Source organism: Siniperca chuatsi, linkage group LG1 (assembly GCF_020085105.1).
Source record: "Siniperca chuatsi isolate FFG_IHB_CAS linkage group LG1, ASM2008510v1, whole genome shotgun sequence".
In the NCBI taxonomy this organism is placed as follows: Eukaryota; Metazoa; Chordata; class Actinopteri; order Centrarchiformes; family Sinipercidae; genus Siniperca; species Siniperca chuatsi.
This window is the reverse complement of record NC_058042.1, coordinates 25,799,137-25,822,453: the sequence shown is the minus strand read 5'-3', so window position 1 is coordinate 25,822,453 and position 23,317 is coordinate 25,799,137. Positions and strand designations below refer to the sequence as shown.

At 42.6% G+C, this 23,317-nt stretch overlaps 1 protein-coding gene across 11 annotated transcripts in view; it reads right to left on the bottom strand.

Annotated features, from left to right (window-relative positions):
• The window catches only part of celf6 (CUGBP Elav-like family member 6), a 142,124-nt gene that overhangs the window by 46,030 nt on the left and 72,777 nt on the right, over positions 1-23,317 (bottom strand). For all 11 annotated transcript variants that reach the window (XR_006378024.1, XM_044196216.1, XM_044196171.1 and 8 more), the window contains exon 3: positions 4,267-4,315. Coding sequence is in view for 10 of the 11 variants with exons in the window: in XM_044196216.1 (XP_044052151.1) it covers positions 4,267-4,315 (49 nt within the window). In the remaining variant the exon portion in view is untranslated. The remainder of the gene's footprint in view (positions 1-4,266; positions 4,316-23,317) is intronic.

The following is a 23,317-nucleotide window of genomic DNA, read 5'->3' as shown; positions in this document are numbered from 1 at the left end:
TGTATGTATCTGTTCAGCTGCATTTCTTAAGCCCCACAAGCATTCCCTTTGCACTTTCAACTACTTAATAAGCCCCATTCGACTTCTAACTCATGTTTAGTTCCTACCCAGCTAACAGAAGTAATTAGACCCCATCCCAGTGAAAATGATGTGAAACCACACACTAAACCTTTCTGCTACTGGTCCCAATCTGATGTATGCAAGTGGATTATCCAGCATAGTGAGGTGGTAAATGGAATAATCAGAGGAGAACAAACATTCAAATTGTCAGTGTATCAGACACGATGAGAGGATACAGGCTTTGTGTTTGTAAATGCATTACTTATACCACTAGAGCTGTCACATCCATTTACCCAGGGGAGTGGGAGGGGAGCTTTAAGCCTTCTGGTATGCATCTTCAAAAACCAACACAGAACAATGGAGGAAACTTGTGAGAAATTGCCTGTTGCGGCTTCTGTCCAAATATTTTAACTCTTTTTCTACATTAGAAACCATCCTCTCTAATGGCAAGGCCCAATCATGGAGCTCTGCAAAAAAGTCATTTAAATCAATGCCATAAAACCTTAAATGAATACCCTGCAATGGTCACTGTTGGATATCCCTGAATTATTTTGCCTATGTGTCCCCATGTCTTTGTGCGGATTTCTCAGCACACATATCAACCGCTGCCAGGGTTCTTCTTGACTTTTCAGAGTTTTGCACGATCGTGTCCAGAGGCACAGAGGGATCTTTTGGCTTCATTTGCATGTAAAGTGGAGCGCGCTCTTCTGTGGGCGTGAGGTGCCTCCAGACAGCCCCTCCCCTGTGGCCTGCCAGACTGAGCCAGCCAGCAGCCCTCACTCTTCCCTACCTGCTGGGGTGGGGCATGACAGCACAGTGCGCAACATCTTAAGGTCCTGTCAATCTCTTCACTGCCCGACTGGGGTCAACCTTCTGAAGAGCAGCAGGTTGGCAAGGACAAACACGACTCATTCACAAAGACTCCCCTCAGCCAGACAGACAAACGGCATGGGTAAGATATTAAAAAGGCTCACACAGGGCGGCTGAGTATCAAATGCAGGGATTGCAATGCTCCTGGCACTGTATAAGTATCCAATAAGACAAAAGTATGGAGAGCTAATAAACAAGTAGGGTAAAGAGACGGTGTGTAGACAAATGCACTGAGAGACGCACTTTGTGAAAAAGTCGATGTTGATGGAGGTTGCTGGGCATTTCGGGAGAGTGTTGAAACCATCTTATCAGAGTTAATAAAAGGAGAGGGTGTTGCTGGCTGACCCATCATCTCTCTTCTCATCAGTGTGGTCTCCAGTCTCACAGCAGTGGCTAGAGGAGTGGGACCTGGCTCCGAGATTGTGTTTAGATAATGGCCATCTCCAATCATAGATAATCTGGCCCCATCTTTTCTTCACAGACACAGCGGCAGACAAGGTCAGGGGGAAAAAGATTCCTGGCGAGGAGGAGATAGGGATGGGGCGGCTCTGAGATGATTTACTGCTGAGATTCACTCAGCTGCCTCCATCACCCTCCGTTAACTTTCTCATCCTGTCGTCTCTTCCCCTCTCGCTCTTTTTGTCTTCCATTTCTCACTCTCTCGCATTCCTCCATGAGACTTGTACTGAATCCCCACCTCTCTCTCTATCACTCGCTTCATCTCTCCCTTTGCACTGCAGTACCAATGAGACAGAGAGAGGGAGAAAGAGAAAGAAAAGAAGCAATAGAGAGAGAGCAAGAGATGTCTACTTTTCCTCATTTCTGCCCCTTTTGAGTTGAAGAAAATTGCCTTGGTTTTATGTGGCAATATAGTAGTCTGTCTGTTCCTGCACTGACCACAGCGAGTGAGCAGAAGACCCATGCCTCGATTGTGTCTCAGTATCTCTGAGTTGAAATCGTGGTTTGATAGAATTGGGCAAAAAAAGTGTTGTTAAGCACATTAGATAAATGTGGACTTTGTGGAGGTCAGTTGACTCAAGGAACAGAAATAGATTCAAGGGCTGTGACGCTCCCCTCCCATGCTCAATTATTTCTTGATAATCCAAGGAAAAAATAAAATAAGACATGAGTCATTGTAATAGACAGCCAGAAAATCAGCTCTGTGATCCACAATGGCAGCCAAGCGGCAGGACTGTGCGGCGGTGGGCCCCCATAGTCATTTTCTGAGCTCTGGTTTTACCTCTCCTCCTGACACTTCCATATCCCCAGAGAGAGGACGTCTCTCAGGAACACCATGAACAAAAGAGGGGCAACTGGAGTCTCCAAATGGAGTAATGGGCCCTAATGCCTGCACAGGCACGTGTTCAAGACCCCTGCACGAGTTCCCATGACAGATAATTGCTGATGTCTTGGTAGTGATAAATGTGACTCCATTCTAGAGGCGCAAATGTCCCGGTTCAGCTCTGGGTTTGACAATCTAGAGGCCCCACTGGGATTGGTGTACCTGACTGGTCCTCAACCTTCCACAGATTATCCCTCACTACTTTCTCTCCTTTAGTCAGTCCTAGCTAGGCTGTCTGTTTTCCTTTAACCACAGGCCTTCATAGTAAATCTCATTTCATTGTCAGCCGCGACTGTGGTTTACTTCCCTGCCCTGTCTGCTGACTTCCTGTTGCCATTAACGCTCAATATCTCTGTTGGGGCCTGTCTGCTTGGTCTTATTTCATTCTGTGCTGTGTCCTATCCTGTCCTCCCATATAGAAAGTTCATCTGACAGACTAGCAGGGGCTGTGCCAGCCTAAGAGCCCTCTGTATTTCATTCACACTGCCTGTTCATCTCCCTTCTCTTTTTGCTGAAAAAGGGTAGTAATTGATATTGGGACCCATCCATCCTCCCCTCTTAAGCCCAGAGATCCAATTTATCTTGGTAAGAATGCCGATTGGCTCTCGCCCAGGCCTTGTCGGTCAGACTTTGCCTGTTTTTAGATGGCCGTTAATTAAAGTGCCGCCATGACAAAAATAAGATCTACATGGGGGTGTGTGTGGCAATAGAAATGGGCCATCTGATTCACACTTGACCACATAAATCAGTGAAGTCGCTCAGTCTAATCTGACCTAGGCAGTCTAAATCACCACTCTGAAATGTAAGCACAGGGCAGACACAAAAGGGTCCAATTAGATCCAATTCCACCCATGTAAATCTTTAACTGGCTTAATCTGCATTAACCTCAGTGATGTTAGTCACAAATGGCTTCAGAATGATCTAGTCAATCACCATGTCAGTCAGACTGAAGATGGAGGGTGAAAGCTGAGCAAGAGAATTGGTGCAATGTTAAAGCAGAATTGCACATTTTAATGAATTTCACAATACATGCTTTAAATGGATGGGTTTACCTTTTAAAGAAGAACATTCTTTTAATACAGATGATCTAATTTAACTTGTAGAATTGCACCCATTGATGCATATACAGTATGTCAACAGAGATCAACATCATTGCTAACTTTTAGATGGTTCAACAATCTGTACTATATAATATAATCCTAGTGTAATCATGTGAGCGTTCTATTAATGAGGCAGACCGATATATAGGTAGCTAGGTAGACAGTCAGAGAAGATGGTAGGTAGATATGTACATTTATAGTGAATACTGTTCATATGTGTGTTGATTTTAGACAAGCGAAACATGGACTGTGTATAACAATCAATTAGTTGTGTTCTTATTTCTAGACAAAAACGGATACTGTGTATACCACAAAGAGGTTCCGAACTCCTTAAATCATGATATGTCCACCTTTACGTTCCCTTCATTCAGTAATTGATAAATTAATTAATTCTGTCAAATTAATAGTGTCTCTCTCCAAGTAGTAGCTCTTTGAACGTTAGATGTTTATAGATGTTTCTTTAAGTGTGTGTGTATGTGTGTTTGTGCTTATCTGTGTCTATGTATGTTTGGGGTGTATTCCACTGCCTCTTATCTATAAGCAGACTTTACTATCACTCTATGGCGATTGCGGGATGGAAGTCATCAACTCACCAATCTTTTCCGTTCTCTCTCTCTCTTTTTAGTTCTCTCTCTTTCTTTCCATGTCTCTCTGTCTTGTCTTTGAACCACTACCAGTGACTGTGAACCTGAGACAGCCCCTCTGCTGGCACAGATGGGAAGTCAATAGAAGCAAGTGACCTATATTACGGGTTACTCTACTAACTCCCAGAGTGTCTCAAGTGAGAGCAGAATATTAAGGATTACGTGTGTGCTGTTCAAGTGTATTTGTGTGTTTGTGTGAGTGTGTTTTTTACGGGGGGTGTGCGACGGAGACCAGGAGAAGGTTAATTACCTCCTCGTCCTTCGCTGTCGGCTGGCTTCACCTGGATGGGCCGGTTCATCTGGAGACAGAGAGAGAAGCAGAGGGAGAGAAAGAAAGAGAGAGGAGGATAGAAGGGAAATCCCAGGTTAGCACAAAACGATAGGCACCACCACTGCAATATGTGAAGTGGGACGAAAACAAGTGAAATGTGGCAGTGTTCCTGTCGTCAGTGTCCTGGGTTTGTCCTACTCTTTGAGCTGAACACAAAAATCAAAGTGACGATGCCGTAAAAGAGATAAATCTGTGCAGTGCTCCATGCCAGCGTGTTTAATTAATCCAGGGCACTGCCTCTAGAGAGGCCTGAATTCCCCTCACAGTTCAGCAGAATTAGCACTTTTCAATGACGGAGCCACACTGGGTGTCAGATGGCACTTGGAGATTAATGCCATTACATCAGCCACTCCCAGCCCCACAGGGAGAGGTCCTTTCAGGCTGGCCCTTGCTCTTCCTGTCCGCTCCTGGCTCCAGACTCCCAGTCACCAGCTATATCGTGCTCATCCCTGACCCTCAGCAGTCCCTCTTTCTCTGCCTCCATCCCTTTCTCCTCTCCCGCCTTTCTCTACCCCCAAGCCATGTTGCAACTCACGACCAATATGCCACTGGTCTGGACAGCCCACCCCACCCTGCCTTAGCCTCCTCCTACTGGAAGCTATTGAAAGTCACGGAACACTGCAGCTGTGAAACAGCTTGTGAAAGGTTAACAGTAGGGAATCAATAAACAACCTCTGAAGATCCATGCTATAGTGAAGTGAAAGCAAAACGTTGCCAAGCTAACATAAAAAAAAAAACTTTTAAAAACTGCCTGCCGTGAATAAAAACTCCCTTGGTTCTTTTCCCTCCCCTGTCTATAGTTTCATTTTTTCTCACTCCCTGGAGTTTGAATAAGAAAACAGAAAAACACTTGATCTTGTGCCTTCTCTGAAACAAGAATAATTTCCCCTCGTTCCTCTGTGAAAAGGGTGGGTGTTAACAACCACCCTCGAAGACCCTTGCTTATTGAGGCTACCCACGCATGTCATATTTGGCATTGTGTTTTATATTTGGCATGGTGTTTTTCTGGCTTTAGTTGGCAGTGGGCCTATCTTTCTAACTAGGCCACGCGGACAGGTCCAACATGTGAGTGCCAGTGAATGGCTCACGGTACTGCCCCCTCAGATCAGTCAGCTAGGGCAGCACAGTGGGTGTTGGCCCTCAGGCAACGCAGCACTTGACAGCAGTTGACCACGGCCAAATATAGACCTAAGACTGCTGGACATGTATAGACAAGTGTATACATGGTGACACCCTGGGGACGTAATGTACTCGCCTAGCAATATGCTATGACACTGGAACAAAGCTTAGAGAGATGATGGACGCATCACAAAGACAAGCAAATGAAGCCATACACACACAGAGAGACACAGACGCAGGCGCAGTCATGCCCATACAAATGGACCAGCACGCACGTATCTCCACACAGATGTAAATGCTAGCTGTAACTTCTTCTGCTAATGTGTAAAAACTTGTTTTTTCTAAGGTGGACAATGTTGATAGTGTTTAACTTTGCAGGCACTAACAAACAAAAGCAATACTCTAAGTTGTCACTAATTAGAATTACATCTAGTAATAGACTGTAGTGTTTTGGGGTATGTTGCCTTGCGGTTACAATGACCATCCTTATATAAACTGAAATACAAAGGTCATATAATCAGTTTCTGCAGATGTTTGTGTCTGATGAGTTGAAGAATCACTGAGAAAGACACTGACCTGTTGACTCACTGTTAGTCACTCTATATAAACATATTTTACGTGTCCTTTAACAATTATTAGATAACATCCATAGTAAAATGGAGGTGACTAATATTTCTTTCATGCCTGAAAAAAAGAGAAAATTTCCTTATGTTCTCAAGGGGGATTGTGAGTCCAGATGTTTGAGCTACAGCCATTACTGTGTCAGAGGATGGCTTTCTGAGTCTCTGAGAAAATGGAGTACACATAAAGTCCTGTTGGTTTGTGTTTACTCTGTGGATCAAGGGCGAAAGGGGCCCTTAGCATCATTATTATCATCTTTGTATTGCCTTAAACAGTCAGACAGAGACAGTTAGCTGGATAACAGACATCAATATTCCACTGAATATGTTTACATGTGAGTCTAAGGTAAAGTTCAGGTAGGGTGAAGCATTGATGTATATGAGTGGGCGGTGGAGAGAATTAAGGTCATTTGAAGCATTGTAAGCAGTAAGTTAAGGTGTGTGACTGTGTACATATTGTAAGTGTGTGAGTGTGTGTGAGTGTGTCTTGACAGCAGCTCAGGTTGGGGGCAGAATTTGTCTCACATAAGAGGTTTAGGGTAGCCTGGAGTCCCAAGATCCCTGTCCAGTGATCATTCAGCTTCCAGGTCTTAAACAGCAGCGATTGGTCAAGAGGCTTCATTAGTAGCCCCTGAGCCACTGCAGCAACTAGAGTCATTAGACAACCCAAAAGTACACTTGGGGTTGCTAGGCAACCGAGCGGAGGTGGCCGGCAGGCAGGCAAGGCAAGCTGGTCGTTGGTCTGCGGGCTGTTAGCCAACCAATTGGCACTCCTTTCTTTCTTCTTTTTTTCTTTACTTGGTCCAAGGAGGTCATAGTGAGAGAGAAGGAAAAAAAACATTTCTCAACTCCTACCTTCCAGCATGTCCCACTTTCATGTCCCTTTTTAGTGACTGTGACAATGACTTTTCAGAGCGAGTCTGCTGCAACTTCTGCTCCAGCTTCCTGCCAAATTATGGAGTTCAACTTGATGCCAAACTATGGAGTTGTGAGTAGCGCTCACATGCATATGGCAGTAGTTAAGATGTCTGCTTCTTTGAGCTACCTTATAGTGTCCTCTGCATACAATTTTTTGTGCAAACAGAGGAAATGTTTCTAGCACACACGCTAATGCACAGAAATCTTTCACTTTACTTCACTTTACTTTTACCCCCCCTCTTCATCTCTTTCTCTCACTGTCACAAAAACACATACACACACATAGGCACAAAAAGTCTAGGGGCTCAATAACAGCAGGTGGCTTAGGTGACATTTTAATCCCTTATTACTGAGTGCAGGATTAGCCAACAGATCAAGGCTGAGTTAATTATATGAATTCATCAGAGGCTGGGCGAAGAGGCAGCCTGCTTTCCCGTAGGCCCCCACCCTACCACCCACCCTTTGCGCACATACACATACGTAGGTACACACTGAGGACGAGGGCAAGTGACATTCTGTCTGTCTGAGAAGCTAGCTAGTTCCTTATTAGCATTGCAGCAGCAGAAAGCTAAGATAACACATACAGTGGAGCCTCCAGAGATGCTGTAAGACAAATGACATTCCCGTTGGGCCCTGCAAAATGAACTGCATAGACATTGGAGAGGAAGACTACAGGCTTTTTCATCCTACAGACGTGTGGCTGCTGAGGCTGAAAGGAGTTCAACACCCCCTTCTTGCTTTATCTTTGTCTCTCTCTGCCCCTTTGGCCTCCAAAACCAATATGCTTCCCACCACAGCCCCTTAATGGGTTGATCAATGCTGACAAATAGGCAGCTCATGCTGTCTTGCCTGGGAACTCACAGCTCTGTGCCTGTGTGCTGCTGCACTTAGAGAGGCCATCTCTCTTTCTCCTCATCTCTCCCTTTTTCTGTCTTTCTTTTTCTTTGACTCACTTTTTTTCCTCTCCATATTTCCCCCTCCTTCATGCTCTATTTCCTTTATGTCTATACATTCATTTTTTCTTTGTTCTAATCTCCAGGGGCAAATCTATATTTTTCATTCTGTTATGATGAATAAAAGTCAGCTGAAGTCACGGAGGGGTGGAAAACCAACAGTGTGGAAGAGAGGAACTTGCTAACATTTTCTAAGAAAGGACTGTGTGTAAGTTTCAGAGCGTATGTCCGTGTGTGTATGCATTTCAGTCCATCTGTCTTTGGCTGGTCTGTCTGATTGATAACAGTGCAGTGAAGAGAAAGAGAGACAAGGACACTTTTGGCCTTTGACCGTGTTTGACCATGCTTTGTGAATACCACCGCTCACAGAGCAAGCAAGGACAAATGCTATCTACCAGACACTCTAAATACAGAAAAATGTTCTCTCAGGACCATGACAAAAGTGTGAGCACTCTTCGTCCACTGTTGAGTCTCTTTGGCTGTAACTCTTGCACTTCTTTTCTTTTTAGATGACTAGCATTATCCAGTGTGAAGATAAACCTTTTAGCGATTTAAAGTTGAATTGGACCGAATAAATTATACTTGGGAAGGTCCTAATCTGTAAATTGAAATGCATTTATCTTTTCTTATGCCATGTCAGTTGTTACCTTCTTTTTCATCTACTAAACAAGTCTGGAACTGTTAGTGCTTCCCAATTCTAGAGACATACTAATCAACTATGAGTACTTCACATATATGCTACAATAATTTGTGCATCAGACAGAACTAACTACCGGAGACACACAGATAATTCTGATGTCTTCTGAGTAGATATTTGGTAAAGTGGGCAGTGGGCAAAACCCACAAAAAGTTATTTAAGTGTCGCTTGTGCAATTACATGTGAAGTCACTCAGAAAAAAACAGTGAGCTAAATGCATACAATATAAAATGAAAGATATTTCCAAACGATAGTTTAACAAGGCTGTAATGAAAATTAGCTTATAGCTTAGCCATATTGGGCCCTATTTTAACTACACATTTACAACGATCCACGCAAGTGTTGTGTCAAGTGTGCATGATGCACGATGAAAGCATATCCGGGCACACCTGCTATTTTTGTTCTTCAGTGAGCATCCACGCTTGACAGGCATGTTGGGTGAAGTGGGATATTAATAGGAGGGTGTGGTGATGAATCATTACCTTCTCAGCCAGTCACATTACTCATCTCATAACTTTTAAACAGCTGTGCCAATCACAGTGGCACATGACGAATATGGCTCACCAAATGAAGGGAAGAGTCTAGACCCATTTGTCTAAATACAAAAATATTCCTGTCCGGGAGGTGGAAAGGTACAAATATACAGTTTGTCGCCTCAAATAGGTTCATCATCTGCCAGTGGCACCTCTCTAAGATGAATTTACATTTGTGGAGATACTGGTCACCAATTTTTCTGTTATAATGCATTGTTTTATTGTGAAAGAAACAATGATTCACTTTATAACTATATGTGCAGTGTAACTCTGTTGTACAGTACAATTTGTGCAATACAAGTAAAAAATATGTCACATTGTCATTCTGGTTGCCTTTAGTTTGTTCTACTAAATGAAAATAATTTACATGCAACAACAAAGCAACTACTGCCAAAACTGTGATTGAGCATTACTCTGTTTGAGCCCTGCATAAACTCACAATTCCCCAAAATAATCCTGTTTAGATGACTTCCCCTAGAGAACTGTAGAAATGTTTTTTTCCTCCTAAATCAATTAACTTGTTTCCTGACTCACAACTGTCAAATAGAACTGAAACAGTTACACCCAGTTGTTCATCACAGCTACAGATTAAGCTCTACTTCTATTTAAAATGCATTGAAACATAGAACACCGTACTACTTTAGCAAGACTTGTTGAAATGGAGGCACTGCTACATGCTATTATTGTCCCACTGTGATTGGTGAGAACTGGCTGAAGGAGTTTGGTGATGTAATGAGAATAGTACATTTTTGAGATTAAGATTTTTAAATTTTAAGATTTTTCATGAAAGCTAAGCTAACTGGACACATGTTTTCTAAAGCTATGACCTTCACAGTGAAATGTTACAAACAAATAACTAAATAAATAAAATGGTATTGGTTCAGTCATTTCTCTTTGCTGTTATTTCATTTAAACTCCTTTCATTTCATCTCACACATCAGATACCATTTTGTTTTTAAGTCATCAGGTACCATTCATTTGATAAGCCATCCATTGTTTGATGCCTCTCATTATTATTCTGCTGTTTCGTCGTCAGTGATTCATTGGAGGTGTTGATGCCATTTACAGCCTTTTAAGCTCAATTAAAGATGTTTAATGCAGACTGACTTTTCTTAAAGAGCCAACAAAGAGCTAGTGACGATGGTTAAGGAAAAGAAACATCATTCCAAACAGAGATATAAGGACCCTGACCTTTGACCATTGGAGGTTTAGGGAATTAAGAGTATTCTATTTCATTGAATGAATTTTTTGTAAATACTCACTTTAAAGTTTCATGGTCTCATTGGTTTAACTAATTTTATTATTTATTTTAGGTAAAGTTTTTATTTTTTTCCAGCCTGTATCGCACCAGCCCAAATTAAAGGAAAACAGTAAATTCAAACAGAGAGCAAAATTCCTTGATAAAACAAAAGTTGTCCAGATCGGATCCTTTATACATTCACAATCTATTCAGGTAATGTAATAATTTTTTCCCTCCTTTGAATAAAAAAACACACCATTTTGAAACACAATTATCTCATTGTAGACCTATCTCAGTGGCAAGCAAGCTCCCACATCCTGCACAGCCTGTACTGTACCGGCCCAAATTACTGCTTCCATCACCCATCGCTCACACGTCAGGACATCCTGCCCCTCATTTCTGTGTGGAAGAGAAACAGGGCCAGCACAGCGGGAATGAGTCTTTCTCTCAAATTGGTGTGTGAGTTCACAGCAGCCTCCCTGTGAGGCCAGTGAGTCAGGAGAGGTTGGGCCTGCCGTGTGTGTTGGAGGAGATGGGTTAGAGCTGGAGTGATCACACACTGCCAGTCTCCCTCGAAAACACATGAAGGAGGGCAGTGTCTGCCTCACTGTGAAGAAGAGGGAGAAGGGGCGCTGACAGCTCAGCAGAGGGTGGCTGGCGGTGAAATGCGGCCTATTTTTAGCTCTGAGCCCGAGCTCCTATTTAAAGACAAGGTGCTGGGGGTCGGTTTGGGAAGGGGAGGGGGGCAGCAACAGCAAAAAAATGTTGCTCGTATCCAGATAACATAGTATTCCCTAGTGTGATGCTGCAGCGTCATAGGATAATATCTCTGTGTTTGTGTTTTGTCTCTGTAATCTCCATCCCGTTCTCCATAATTACCTGGCAATTGATTCCCCCCGGAGCAGGATTTTGGCTTTTAATTTATCTCTATGAATCTGGTATCGGCTCTTTGGTCCACTGAGTGGCCCAGGCTGAACATCTGAACCTATCTATACTGCAACTACCTGCTTGGCCCAGTCCAACCCAATCTAGTCTTGGGAACTGTAGCCCAGCCTGCAATTCATAATATCCCTATTCACCCTTCCTATTTATAGTTTTACTCTACTGGTGCCCAGCAGGCCTCCTCTCAAGGTGGTACAGAGGCAGACAGAGACAGAAAGTGGATGAGAAATCGAGCCATCATGTTATCCTCTGCTCCATAAAGCCTCTGTTCTTCCTCTGACTGTAGATGAATTGCTGTGTAGATCACTGCAACCAATGGCCAGCGCACTATATTACATTTATTGCCCCATTTTTTCCTCCCTATCTCCCTCCCTCCTCTTCCCATGGATATGATGGGGGGTGGGGGGGTGGAAAGAAGGACAGGGAGAGTCAGGGTAGAGGTGCATCAGGGGGTAGAGGGGGGTGACGATTCGACACAGTGAGACAAGACTAACAAATTAGTCAAAGTGACAGGGAGTTTTATGAGGTCTGCTCTTGTGAGGCGACTGCTGCTCTCTCCTCTCTCTCTGCCTGTCTCTCTCTCTTTCTCTGGGCCACAGGGACTCCATGCCGGGGCAATGTGTGTGTGTCTGTGTGTGTGTGGTACATATTTGTACATTTGAAAAGGAGAAGAGTAGCGAAGGAAGTGGTGGAATAAGAAAGGAGGAAGGAGCAGCAAGCAAGGGTAAGGAAGAGAAAGAGAAGTGAGAAATAATGGATACAAGAGGCCCCGTGATTAGGAAACAAGAAGGTTCAGCTATGCTCTGAATTCTGCTTTTAACATTTGGTTAACAATTGCTCTAAATGGCAAGTATTTAACATATCTGGACCTCTGTTAAGTAGTATTCAAAATGGCATGTATGTTGAGCTGTTGTCAATGGAGAGATTCTGTGGAAAGTGGATATGTGTGTGTATGTATATGAGATATGTGCAAAAACAATAGAACCCGAGTTGATAATAGTATACACACACTGCTGCCAAGGCATACCCCCACACACAGAAGGTTAAATGCCCAGACTGCACACAAAAGAAAAGCCAGAGCTGGAATCGCAACAATGGAACCTGGTACCTCCCCAGCAGCATCTATCACTCCGCAAGGCCACAGTACAAATGTTTCTGAGCCGGGGCCGGGAAAACAGCTAAAGTGGCTCACAGTATAAAGAGGAGTGGGAGAATAATAATAAGTGGAAGGTAATGACACACCATGCATCTGTCAGATTTATGAGTGTATATCCTGCTCTGCTCCTCTCATATACCTGGCAGCCGGGTTTGCGCTCCAGCCCATACACACCACAATGCTGATGAGAGGAGTCAGCGGTGAGCAATCACAGAGCACAGAGCGAACGGGAGAATGGAGCTGGACTCGCTCTGCTATGGGCAATGACAACATTCAACAATTGAGCACTAAAGGCCCAGGGTGCGTACACACACAAACACACACATACACACACACACACACACATACTAACACATGCCTGCAAAAATGCACAAAATCACAGAGAGGCATATAACATACAGGCAGCCAGGGGCGAGTCTACAACATCGAGGATAGGGGGACCAGTATGGGGACGGGTACTGAGGAGAGTGCCTGTGATCCATATATTTTAATATATAGACATATAAAGATATATATTTATTTAATTATCATTATTATTAGAAACAGATGGCAGCATTGTACAGTGTTTAACTTTTTTTCAGGCTACATGTTGTGTCACACTTCCAGGTTAGCTTCTGTTCTGCTAGTGTGCTGTAAAAGGTAGTATTGGACCAATGAGAACAACATATAAACAATACAAATTTAAAAATGTTTTATTAAGTAGGAAATGCATTCACTAGGTTTGTTTGGCCTTTAGGATGCGCACAATCAACACAATTTTGGTGAAAAATGTTAAATGTAAATAAAACTGTATTTGTTTTTCTAATGTAGCCAAAGGCTGATGACTGGTCCTTAAACAGCATATTGTTTATACAAAGATTAAGATTGGGTCAGATCCACACATTTGTGGCTGTTTTTATTCTATACATATTGAGAATATACTTCTTTGCCTGTTTTCACATTTGGGGACTATACATCATGGACATGAGTTTGTCCAGGTGCTAACTTAAATCGTTAATAAAGTAATGTTTTAAATCGTTAATTCAATGTTTTAAATTGAGATGCATTTGTTTTATATTTTCACTAATAAAAAAGACACAAATAAAACAACATGGTAATTTTAAAAAGTAACAATACATTGTAAGAATTTACTAGTTACTAGCTAGCACATTACCATCAAACCACACACACACACATACACAGAAAGACACTCACAGCTTGTTGATAGTGATGCAAGGCAGGGATCACATAGTGTTTATGCACATACACATTTTGGAGACAGAGGATACACAGTCAAAAACTGCATGCAACAGCATGATCATATACACACAAACACACACACACACACACACACACTTGCTTTTAGCATAACAATGGTACATACATTCACATACAAATAAACACATACATTATCTCCTGGTATTTTAGACAACCAGTGCCTCATATCACATCAGATCAAATCAACCTTGTATGATCTTGTCTTTTGGTCAGTGCCAGTGGTAACAGTGAGATACACTGTGCTTAAAAATTAAATATTTATTTTTTGTCTGTTTTATTATGATAGATATTTTTTTATCTTTTTGTTGCACAATTATCATATAACTTAGATCATCTACCAGATTATCTATCTGATAGATTTTGTTGTTGTGGGCTGTGCTGCGTTTTTAGTCTGATTCTCGTTTTTACTTAAATATGATGACCTTTTTTCTGAGAAGTTTTTTTGTCTTTGCCGTTTTTGCTATCACCACTGATTACGTCTTAGTTTTCCAACATTAACAGGTGAACCTTTTACACATTTGTGCATTGATTCTATTAGGTTTAAGATAAAATCTCATGCCATACTCACAGGCTGCTTATAATATGAGGTATGCACAGTATTACACACACATGCATGTGGCAACACACAACGGAACAATGGATTCATAAACCTGACCACATGCACACAAAAACACTCTCACTGGCTGCTGATAGAAATGGAAGGCACGAGCATGAAGATGCTCAACAAACAGACACTATCATAGTTAAATGGTCTCATAAATACACACAGCAGAACGAACACAGAAATAAAATAATAATCATAATAATAATGGAACAGAAGATGTATTGTTGTAATGAGCAATAGAAGCACCAATAACCAAAATAACCAAGCACCACACAGAGACATACACACTAAAGCATACTTGCTCAGTCAGAAAGAAATGCATACATTCATGCACACACACACTCACGCATCCTGGCAAACTTGTGCAGAAATGCCTTTAGACACATACTAGCGCACACACAGAAGCACACAGCCCTGCAAGTGTGTTCCAAGAAGCCGTTAGCACAGAAGGCTGTTTGTGAAAATGATCACATCAATCGAAGTGATAGATAAAAGACTGGGAGCAATTGATAAAGTGCCACAATTATTTGGAAGATGAATGGCTGAATTTGCTTTTGAAATTGGACTGGATCTCAGTGCAATGGAACAGAACTCATCATCATCAATGAGCCTGCCATTAGATTGCTTTCTGTCACAGCCCAATATCAGCCCGGACAATTGGATCCATCTGCCAAATGGGATCAAATAGACCTACCCACACAACATCAGAGGTGATGTATAGTGACCATGTGTAAAACATATTACATTGCAAATGCACAATACATCATTGTGTATGTTGTTGTGTGTGCTTGAGTGTAACATTTGCCATCACCGTGTATGAGTATGCTCAACAGAAATGATTTGAGATACATTAAGTGAACACAAGTACGACATGGAGGGAAATAATAGCAGTAGCAATGCAAGAAGGAAAAAAAAATACGATGCTTAAATGCCACAAATGAACCCATCAATTCATATAATGTGTGTGAGATGATTGTAAAGAAAAGGTATAGTGTGAATAGCTTGAGATAGATGTGCAGTTAAAGGCAGGCTTTAACAAAATGGGGAGAGGAATCATTTTCTCACATCTTCCAACAACACTAGATATTTTTCTTTTATTATTATTATTTTAAAGAATATTTGCAAAGTTGCAACTCATAAAACTTGCACTATCGTATCACATAATTTATTTAAGCCTATAAATCCTTTGGCTTTTGCAGTTATACGCCTCATAATGATGCATTGGTTAACACAGCCTGAATATTTGAGCCACATAAAAATGGTAATAGATTAAACCAGGGGAGTGTATAGAGCTGCAGAGTGTATGTGTGTGTGACTGTGTGCGTGTGTGAGCAGAGCTATCAGTAAAGAAGTATTACTGCAGCTTACACAGGCCTTAGCAAACAGAAGGGAGCATCAAAATGCATTGTATCTTCCCTGCATACATGTGCACAAAGCAACAGAAGAGGGACAAACGCAGCAGGAGGTTGGAGGGAAACACACTATGTTTTGTGCTGGGAGGGCGGTGACAGGGGTCTGACGATTCAGAGGAAGTGTGTAAATGGGCTGCTATTAAGGGAGAGGAGGGCTGAATTATTGTTTATGGTCACAGATATGCCTGGCGAAAGCATCTTTTCACCTAAAATTAGTTATTTACCTTATCTGTCTTCAGTGTCTGGGGTATCTATGGAATCTACTACATCTAATTCACATGTATTATAAATCAAACACACATCTGCTCCAACCTGTAAATCTGTCAGTGAGGATGACACTGTGGTTTTGCGCCCCGACAGACTTAGTATTATCTCCTGTATCTTCAGTACTCTCTATTCATATACTATAATCTCATTTGCTCCATAATAGTTAAATTCTATTCTATTCTGTTTGTGTTGTATTTTTTGTAGCTGGGGTAGCTAAGGTGAAGGCTGACTATTTCTGTCTAAAGCAGTGACAGGCAAAACATAACTGAAATGTAATTAAACTTTTCCAAACACAGACACACACTCATACAGACGCCTACACTGTACCATTTTCTTTCTACATTTGCAATAAAATGAGCTTCTTTCTGCTTGTCTGTGAGGGAGTATGTGTACACTGCATCCTGATATACCCTTCACCATCACATCCTTTCTTTTCTTCTTCTTCGCATTGTCTCTGTCAAACTCAAGCACACAAAAATGCCCACGCACACACATACACACGCACACACACACACACACACACACACGCAGACATGTACGCATGCGTGCATACACATACACACATTGTTCCTGTGCGGTCAGTGTCTTGGGGAGCTCTGCGGGGACCTGTGCTGTCAGAGAGCAGACCACACAGTGTCTCTGGTCCCTGCTCCACCTGCTGTGACAGCTAATTAGGCCTGGCCACAAAGGCTGGCCTGTCTGGGTGCTGGAGTGGGTGTCGTGGCATGGCATGGCATGGCAGGGCATGGCATGGGATGGCATGGGGATAGCGTGGCCAGCTGATAAGGTGCCCTGCCCTGTTGTCCGGGGACACGCTTAACCCGGGAACACCCACGACCACAGTGGTGTGTTCTCGCCTTCGTTAGGCTCCCCTTCAGTCATTAATTACGCTCATGCTCTTCTATTAGTCCTCCATTTAGGCTAATCAACAAGCAGGGCCCTCCGCTGACATCATTAGCTCTCATAACAAGCAGCGGCATTTGGGGAGGGGCCCTTCAGAGCCGTTTGTGAACATTAACCCTTCCTCAGCGATAATGAGCCATTCTTATCTTGTGGTGCACCTCAGGGCCTTTTGTCCTGCTCCTGTTGTCCGACACCCCCCAGCTTGTTCTCCTTGCACCACTGTCATTAGGAGACAGCAGCAGCTAGCGCCAAAGCTGTGGTCGCTCCAGGCAGACAAGGAAGCTTAAATAGCATGGCAGGAAGTTAACACTGCAAGGGGGGCAATGTATTTTTGGGAGGGTTGTGGATCAAAGGCACTGAGGAAATGGGATGAGACAGGGCAGTCTAAGCCCTTTGGGTGTGTGTGTTTCTTTGAGTGTGTGTGACTCATATTAGATATGAGGAAAGGAAGGAAACACAGGTTGGAGATGGTGACAGGGAGCTCAGCCGTTTGCCTGGACCAGCAGGGAGCAAGGAAAGGGAGAGCGGCCCCCTGAGCGACTGCACAACCTCCTGGGGTTTGAGCTGCTGTTTGGACATAAAATTAAAAACACAAACACACACACACATACACACACACACACACACACACACACACAAAAAATACACAGACTGAGCTAAAATTTGCCAGTTGTCCTCAAGCATGCTTAAAAGTGTATGTTATCAATTTTTGTTTACACAAACATACACATACCTCATTCTAACTTTCATGCTGCCACACACATGTACACATATATAATCCTTGCATCATTAACATACATGTTTGTGGGCACATATGTTCGTGTTTGTGATTCAGAATGCCTCTTACAGATGCATGCACATTCGTACTAGACACCCTCCATATTGTGCCACCTATCACATAGTTTCACACCTGAACACACATCTTACTCATGTTATCTAACATGTGAATGTGTATTTGTGTGTAATTAATGTCACCTCCCACACAGGTGCCCATGTTTACGTGGAGAGGTTGTTGGCCACGCAGAGCCAAACAAAGACAAAGATGTGGATGCATTATAGGCAAGCGGGAAGCAAGATAAACTTTTTCAGTGTATTGTTTGTGCTTGGCAAGCAGCTTTCATTAGAATGAATGGGGCACCATGTTTGAATACCTCATCCATTGTTGAATATATCCATGGTTACAAATCACCTGTGGAGTATAGCTGGGAGCAAAGAATTTAGCAATCCCAGTCAACTTTATGGACCAAAGACCACGTTCAATAATTTACCAGATGAGAACCGTGTACCATGCTAAAAGTAAGCAGAATGGGCGACAAAGTCAGCGAAACCTTCATTAGGATCAGCTTCAAGTTGACTCTGAAGGCACAATCCTAGCCAATTACTGGATGCTAAAACGTGTGCTCAGGGCAATGGGTAGCCCTCTCTGTTCTTTACTTATTAATCCCTGCCAGGCCTGCTGTATGGTGTCCTGATTGACTGCTGATTGTGAAAAATTCATGTCATCTCATTGTCTTACTCTGTCTCACTCACCTTCCTTGTAACCATTGCTGACCAGTAACTGAATTTTCTGTAATTTAGAAGGGTATGTATGCACCGCTGCTCTCTGTGGGCTATTGAGGCTGAACCATGTGAAACAAGGCATTAAAGTTGTCGCTGAATAATGTAGCCGTGTTGGTGAATGCTATGTGACACACAAGCTGCGGTGCAACTTTGAAGTGCAAGACATTTTAAAGATGTTGGTAATGGCTAAAGCAGAACTTTTCCTCCCACAACAGAAGATTCTCAGAGTAAACAAACAAAGCAAGAGCAATTTTCAGAAAATGTAATGAACTGTGTGCAATACTGTAATATGGTACCGATGTACCGATGTTTGTTTGTTTGTTTTTTGATTCATTTGTTGGTTAATTTGCTCATTTGCAAACCCACAACAAACAAGCATATGCACACATTCAATCATGCATGCACACATGTAATTTGTGTCAAGAGAGGTTTGGTATGAAAAGGGTTAACACACTATTTTCTAGCTCTTATCGGTGCTTGTAAAAGGATAAGGAGAGGAAAAGTGAGAGATAGAGGGAGGGGGGAAGCGAGAAAATGCCATTTGGGGGGAGAGCCAAGTGGGTCTGCTAAACGAGTAGATTCTTATGCAAATACATGCTAATTTATGCGAACAAGGCAGTGGCAGCGCCCGAGGCTGCTTTGATTGGCAGTTGCAGGTCTGTGTGTGCTGTGGAGGGACGCTTGGCTCTGGGTGCTTCTGTAAAGTTGGGCACGGCTGCCTCTCCATGTTCTACATGCTCTGGATCCACCGACTGCACACGTCTGTAGCCTAGCCTCTCCACCGGACTAGTCCCAGCAACCAGCAGGGCTCCCATCCAAAAAACTCTCCACACACCAAGAGCTCAGCTCAGCCAGCTTCAATTCCTCCATGGCTGGAAGCAGCCAGGGCATCATTATAAAATCAATGCCCCAGCTTCATCTTGCCTGGCTGTGTGTGTATGTGAGCAGGAGGGGCAGCGTTCTGGGCTTGTTTGTGTTGATTCTAGGGGGTGTTTGTGAGTGGCAGAACAGCAGAGGCGCCGATGCAATGCTCTCCACGCTCACTAATGGGCTGACAGAGAGGCTCTAGGTCAGGGCCACCCATTACTTCAGGAAGCAAACTGGCTAAATGAATAGGAACCTGCACCTAGCTACCACCCAGAGGAAATGTAAATGGCATTTGTTTCTGTGGCAAGGTGTTGTCATGCAGAGCAGTGGTACATCTTGATAATGTAAACATAAATTCCTGAATACAGTGATGCCAGAGTAATTGGGTGGCTGTTATTTATCATTTTTTGGCAGTTTTTTGTATTTTCAAGGCAGGAGGAAGAAAAACAAATTTAGCGGGGCGAGGATGAAGCCATTACTCTGTCTATTACTCATTCAAACAGGCCCCCAGGCCAATGGGAAAACACTTGGAAATCACCAACATAAAATAGAATATGTTCCCTAAAAACATAGTGCATTTTACGCTACCTCATAAATATACTCTGTCGTGACGAGGTTTCTTGGAATGAAACAATGGAGTCATTTTTTCCCCACTATTTCTCTACAATAATATATATGTATGGTAGCAATCATGCATATGGGTTATAAACATCTCATTCTAATGTGCAACCATGCTTGTCACACACAAGTAATACACACACACACACACACCACATGTTCGTGTACCCCCATGACCAGCAATTCCCGCCTTTCCCCCCAGCTTTTCACACATGCCAAAACAGAATGGGTATTTTTAAGGTCTGCAATTATATCCTCTGCAGAGTGTAAGGCAGCACCCTATCTCAATGGGAAATAAAGCAAAACCATTTAGACAGATCTGGAACGAACACATCCAAACCTTTTGTTTGTCACACCTGGGGATCACATATGGATTCTCATCATATAGTAGATTGAAAATGTATGCTTATTTACACCAGCATCCCTCTCTTTCCAGATATTACAATCATTTTGCCAGCCATGAAGTGGCCCTATATCTGCCCATGTTGTCCTCACTCAACTAATCTCCACTCTCCAGCTTTTGATGACACCAGAGACACAATGTGACGTATCCTCATCACCCGTCACACGTCGCCCGGCATTGGCTTTTTGAAATAGCACACGTGCCATATGCATATTTCATCCCTCCCCTCCGTCACTGTAGAAGCAATGAATAATACATCTTTTATTATATTATTGCAAGAGATTTGTAACACTTGAAACAGAATGCAATATGCAGTTTATCTCCATGCATGGCAAACACAAGATGCTTCCGTAGCGTTTGTCTGTGTCACCAGGCGAGAGGGGAAGAAAAGAGGAGAACAGAGGAAACAAGCTCGTGTGACTCCTGACAGTCCATCAGCTTCCCGGGGCAATTATTCTCCCGGATGAGGGGTTGGATGCTGAGGCTGGTGACGGCCTTTGAGCCTATCTACACACTTAAACAAAGGATGTGTCATTTTTAACATGTCTATGTGCTTTGTGTTACTTTTCAACCCAGCATATGTTAATAGCAGCTCATGTTGGCATACACTTGGTATTAACATCAGTGGCCAAAATCCTTGTAAGCTGTTTTGTCAATTTGGTTGTTATACCAGCCATATCACTCTGCAATATCTTATCTATACTCATACACAACAACAAAACATCACATGATATTAGAACATGACAGTGGCTCCAATAACTCCATTAAATGTACAAGATATCATCATTGAAAAAGTTTGCGCTCCATACTTTTTCAAGCTTTTTGTTAAATTCACTAACCTTTCAAGACCTGAAAATTATTACATTAATTTCCCATATTCTGCAGACCTGTGTAGAAAATCTGGCATTATTAAAATCCACCCTAATCATCAAGCACCTTTGTTTTGCTGGCATAACTGTGGTCCATTTTGAAATTTAATTTCCTGAAGCAGAGGGTCGAGAGCTGATGCCATTTTAAATGGAATAATTGAAGTGTTTTGTTTTTTTCCCCCTGCATCTTTGAACAGCAGTCTTTGGTCTGCCTTGTCCTCTTAGAGATGGAAGGGTGAAAACATGCTGAAGGCCTGCAGAAAGCCCTCCAGCCTCTATTGTTTAATTTGACGAGGAGGCGTGAGGTGAGCTGGAAGAGGAAATACGTCTCGCTGTTGCTGTATACCACTTGAGAGCTCATTCACTGCCTGGGGCTATTGACCACACCATGTCAGGTTCTATGAAACGCGTCCCCACACAACACTTAAATTGCATTTGGACCTTGGCCGGGGTGAGCAAATGCCTGGCCAGAAATCAATGGGAGGATACAAGCCTCGGTGGACACAGGAAGGCATTAGCTTTCATTCCAGCTATTGATGAATGCCAGGTACATTTCATCAAGTTACTGTAGCTCACTGAGTTTTTGTTGACTGTACTCATGCAAAATATGAGATGGGGTAGTTGCTTAGAGAGACTGTACTTACATGAAAGGTTAGACATTTATTGTCAAAAGTTGGGACTTCAGTGTTTTTCTTTCAATAGCCAGGAGCTGATAAGTCCACAACATCTTGAGGGAGATGGGTTAAATGTTTAAAAAAGAATAAGTAGATGGATAAATAAACATTGTATCCCAGCTTTGCTTCGCTGATCTGTGACTAACTGGATAGCCATTAAGGTTTAAAAATCCCAGAGTGTGAAACAGACTGGAACACATTGAGCTTCGGCTCAGCATAATAGATTTTCATTTCCTTAATCAACTTCCTTATTCATCCTTTTTTTCCCAAGGAATTAATATAGATCACTGTAAATGGGAGCCAAATACGTGAGTGGCAGCATGCGGGGTGCAGGCTCAGTGGAGGAGAGCAGGCTTTTCTCCTTCACCAGGAGCAGCATCTGTTGCTCCCCTGCTCCAACGCTATTTACAGATAGCAGCCATTATTTACGCCTGATAAGATTCTATCCAATTTGCCAATCCACACTGTTCACAGAGACACGGACAACACAAGCGCTTAACAAGGAAGTATCACAGTGAGGCTTGTCAGTCAGCACGTGCGGTTTCCGATTCAGCATTGGCCAAAACAAATATGATTTGTTGCTATGTAGCAAACATAAAATAATGATTAATATTTGTTTCTGTGAAGGCAAATGGCAGTGCACAGACATACAGAGAGAGAGGTACAAACACACACCTGTGCGCTTACACAGACACACTTACACACATGCCACATATAATAACTTAAATAATCTTCAAATTCTTATATTGGTGGCTATACAAAAAAGATACACAATAAATTAGCCACTGCTTAGTCACTGTTAGCATTCAGGAGAGGCTGAAGCTGAAGCGTCCTAGTAAAGAGACAATATGTATACTGAGATAAGGATTACACAAAGCTCTTAGGATAAAATTCTCTCCTCTCCATGTAACAGCACCCCTTCACAGAGCCACCAGAGCCACATATTATGTACACCTCTGCCTAAATACTGTGCCTAAACCTCAGATGAATCCTTGGAAAGATGTGCCAGCTTTCAGCTCTAGGCTAGGTGGGTGAGTGTTATTTTTCAAGTGAAATAATGCACTGTGAATATTCTGTGCAAGTGACTTTTTTGTGGATTTTGGAAATCATATTCTCTCTCTGACTTCAGGGATTTCACAGAAAGGGGATTTATTTATGTCTGTGTTTGTGTGTGTGTGTGTGTGTGTGTGTGTGTGTGTGTGTGTGTGTGTGTGTGTGTCTATGACGGTGTGCAAAAAGACAAGAACCAAGAAAGAAATGACAAAAAACACTGCAGAGAGAGGAAGTGACAACGAAACAAAAGAACAAGAAAAGACCAAGACAGAGAAGGAGAAAGTGACAAAGGCGATGAGAATAAA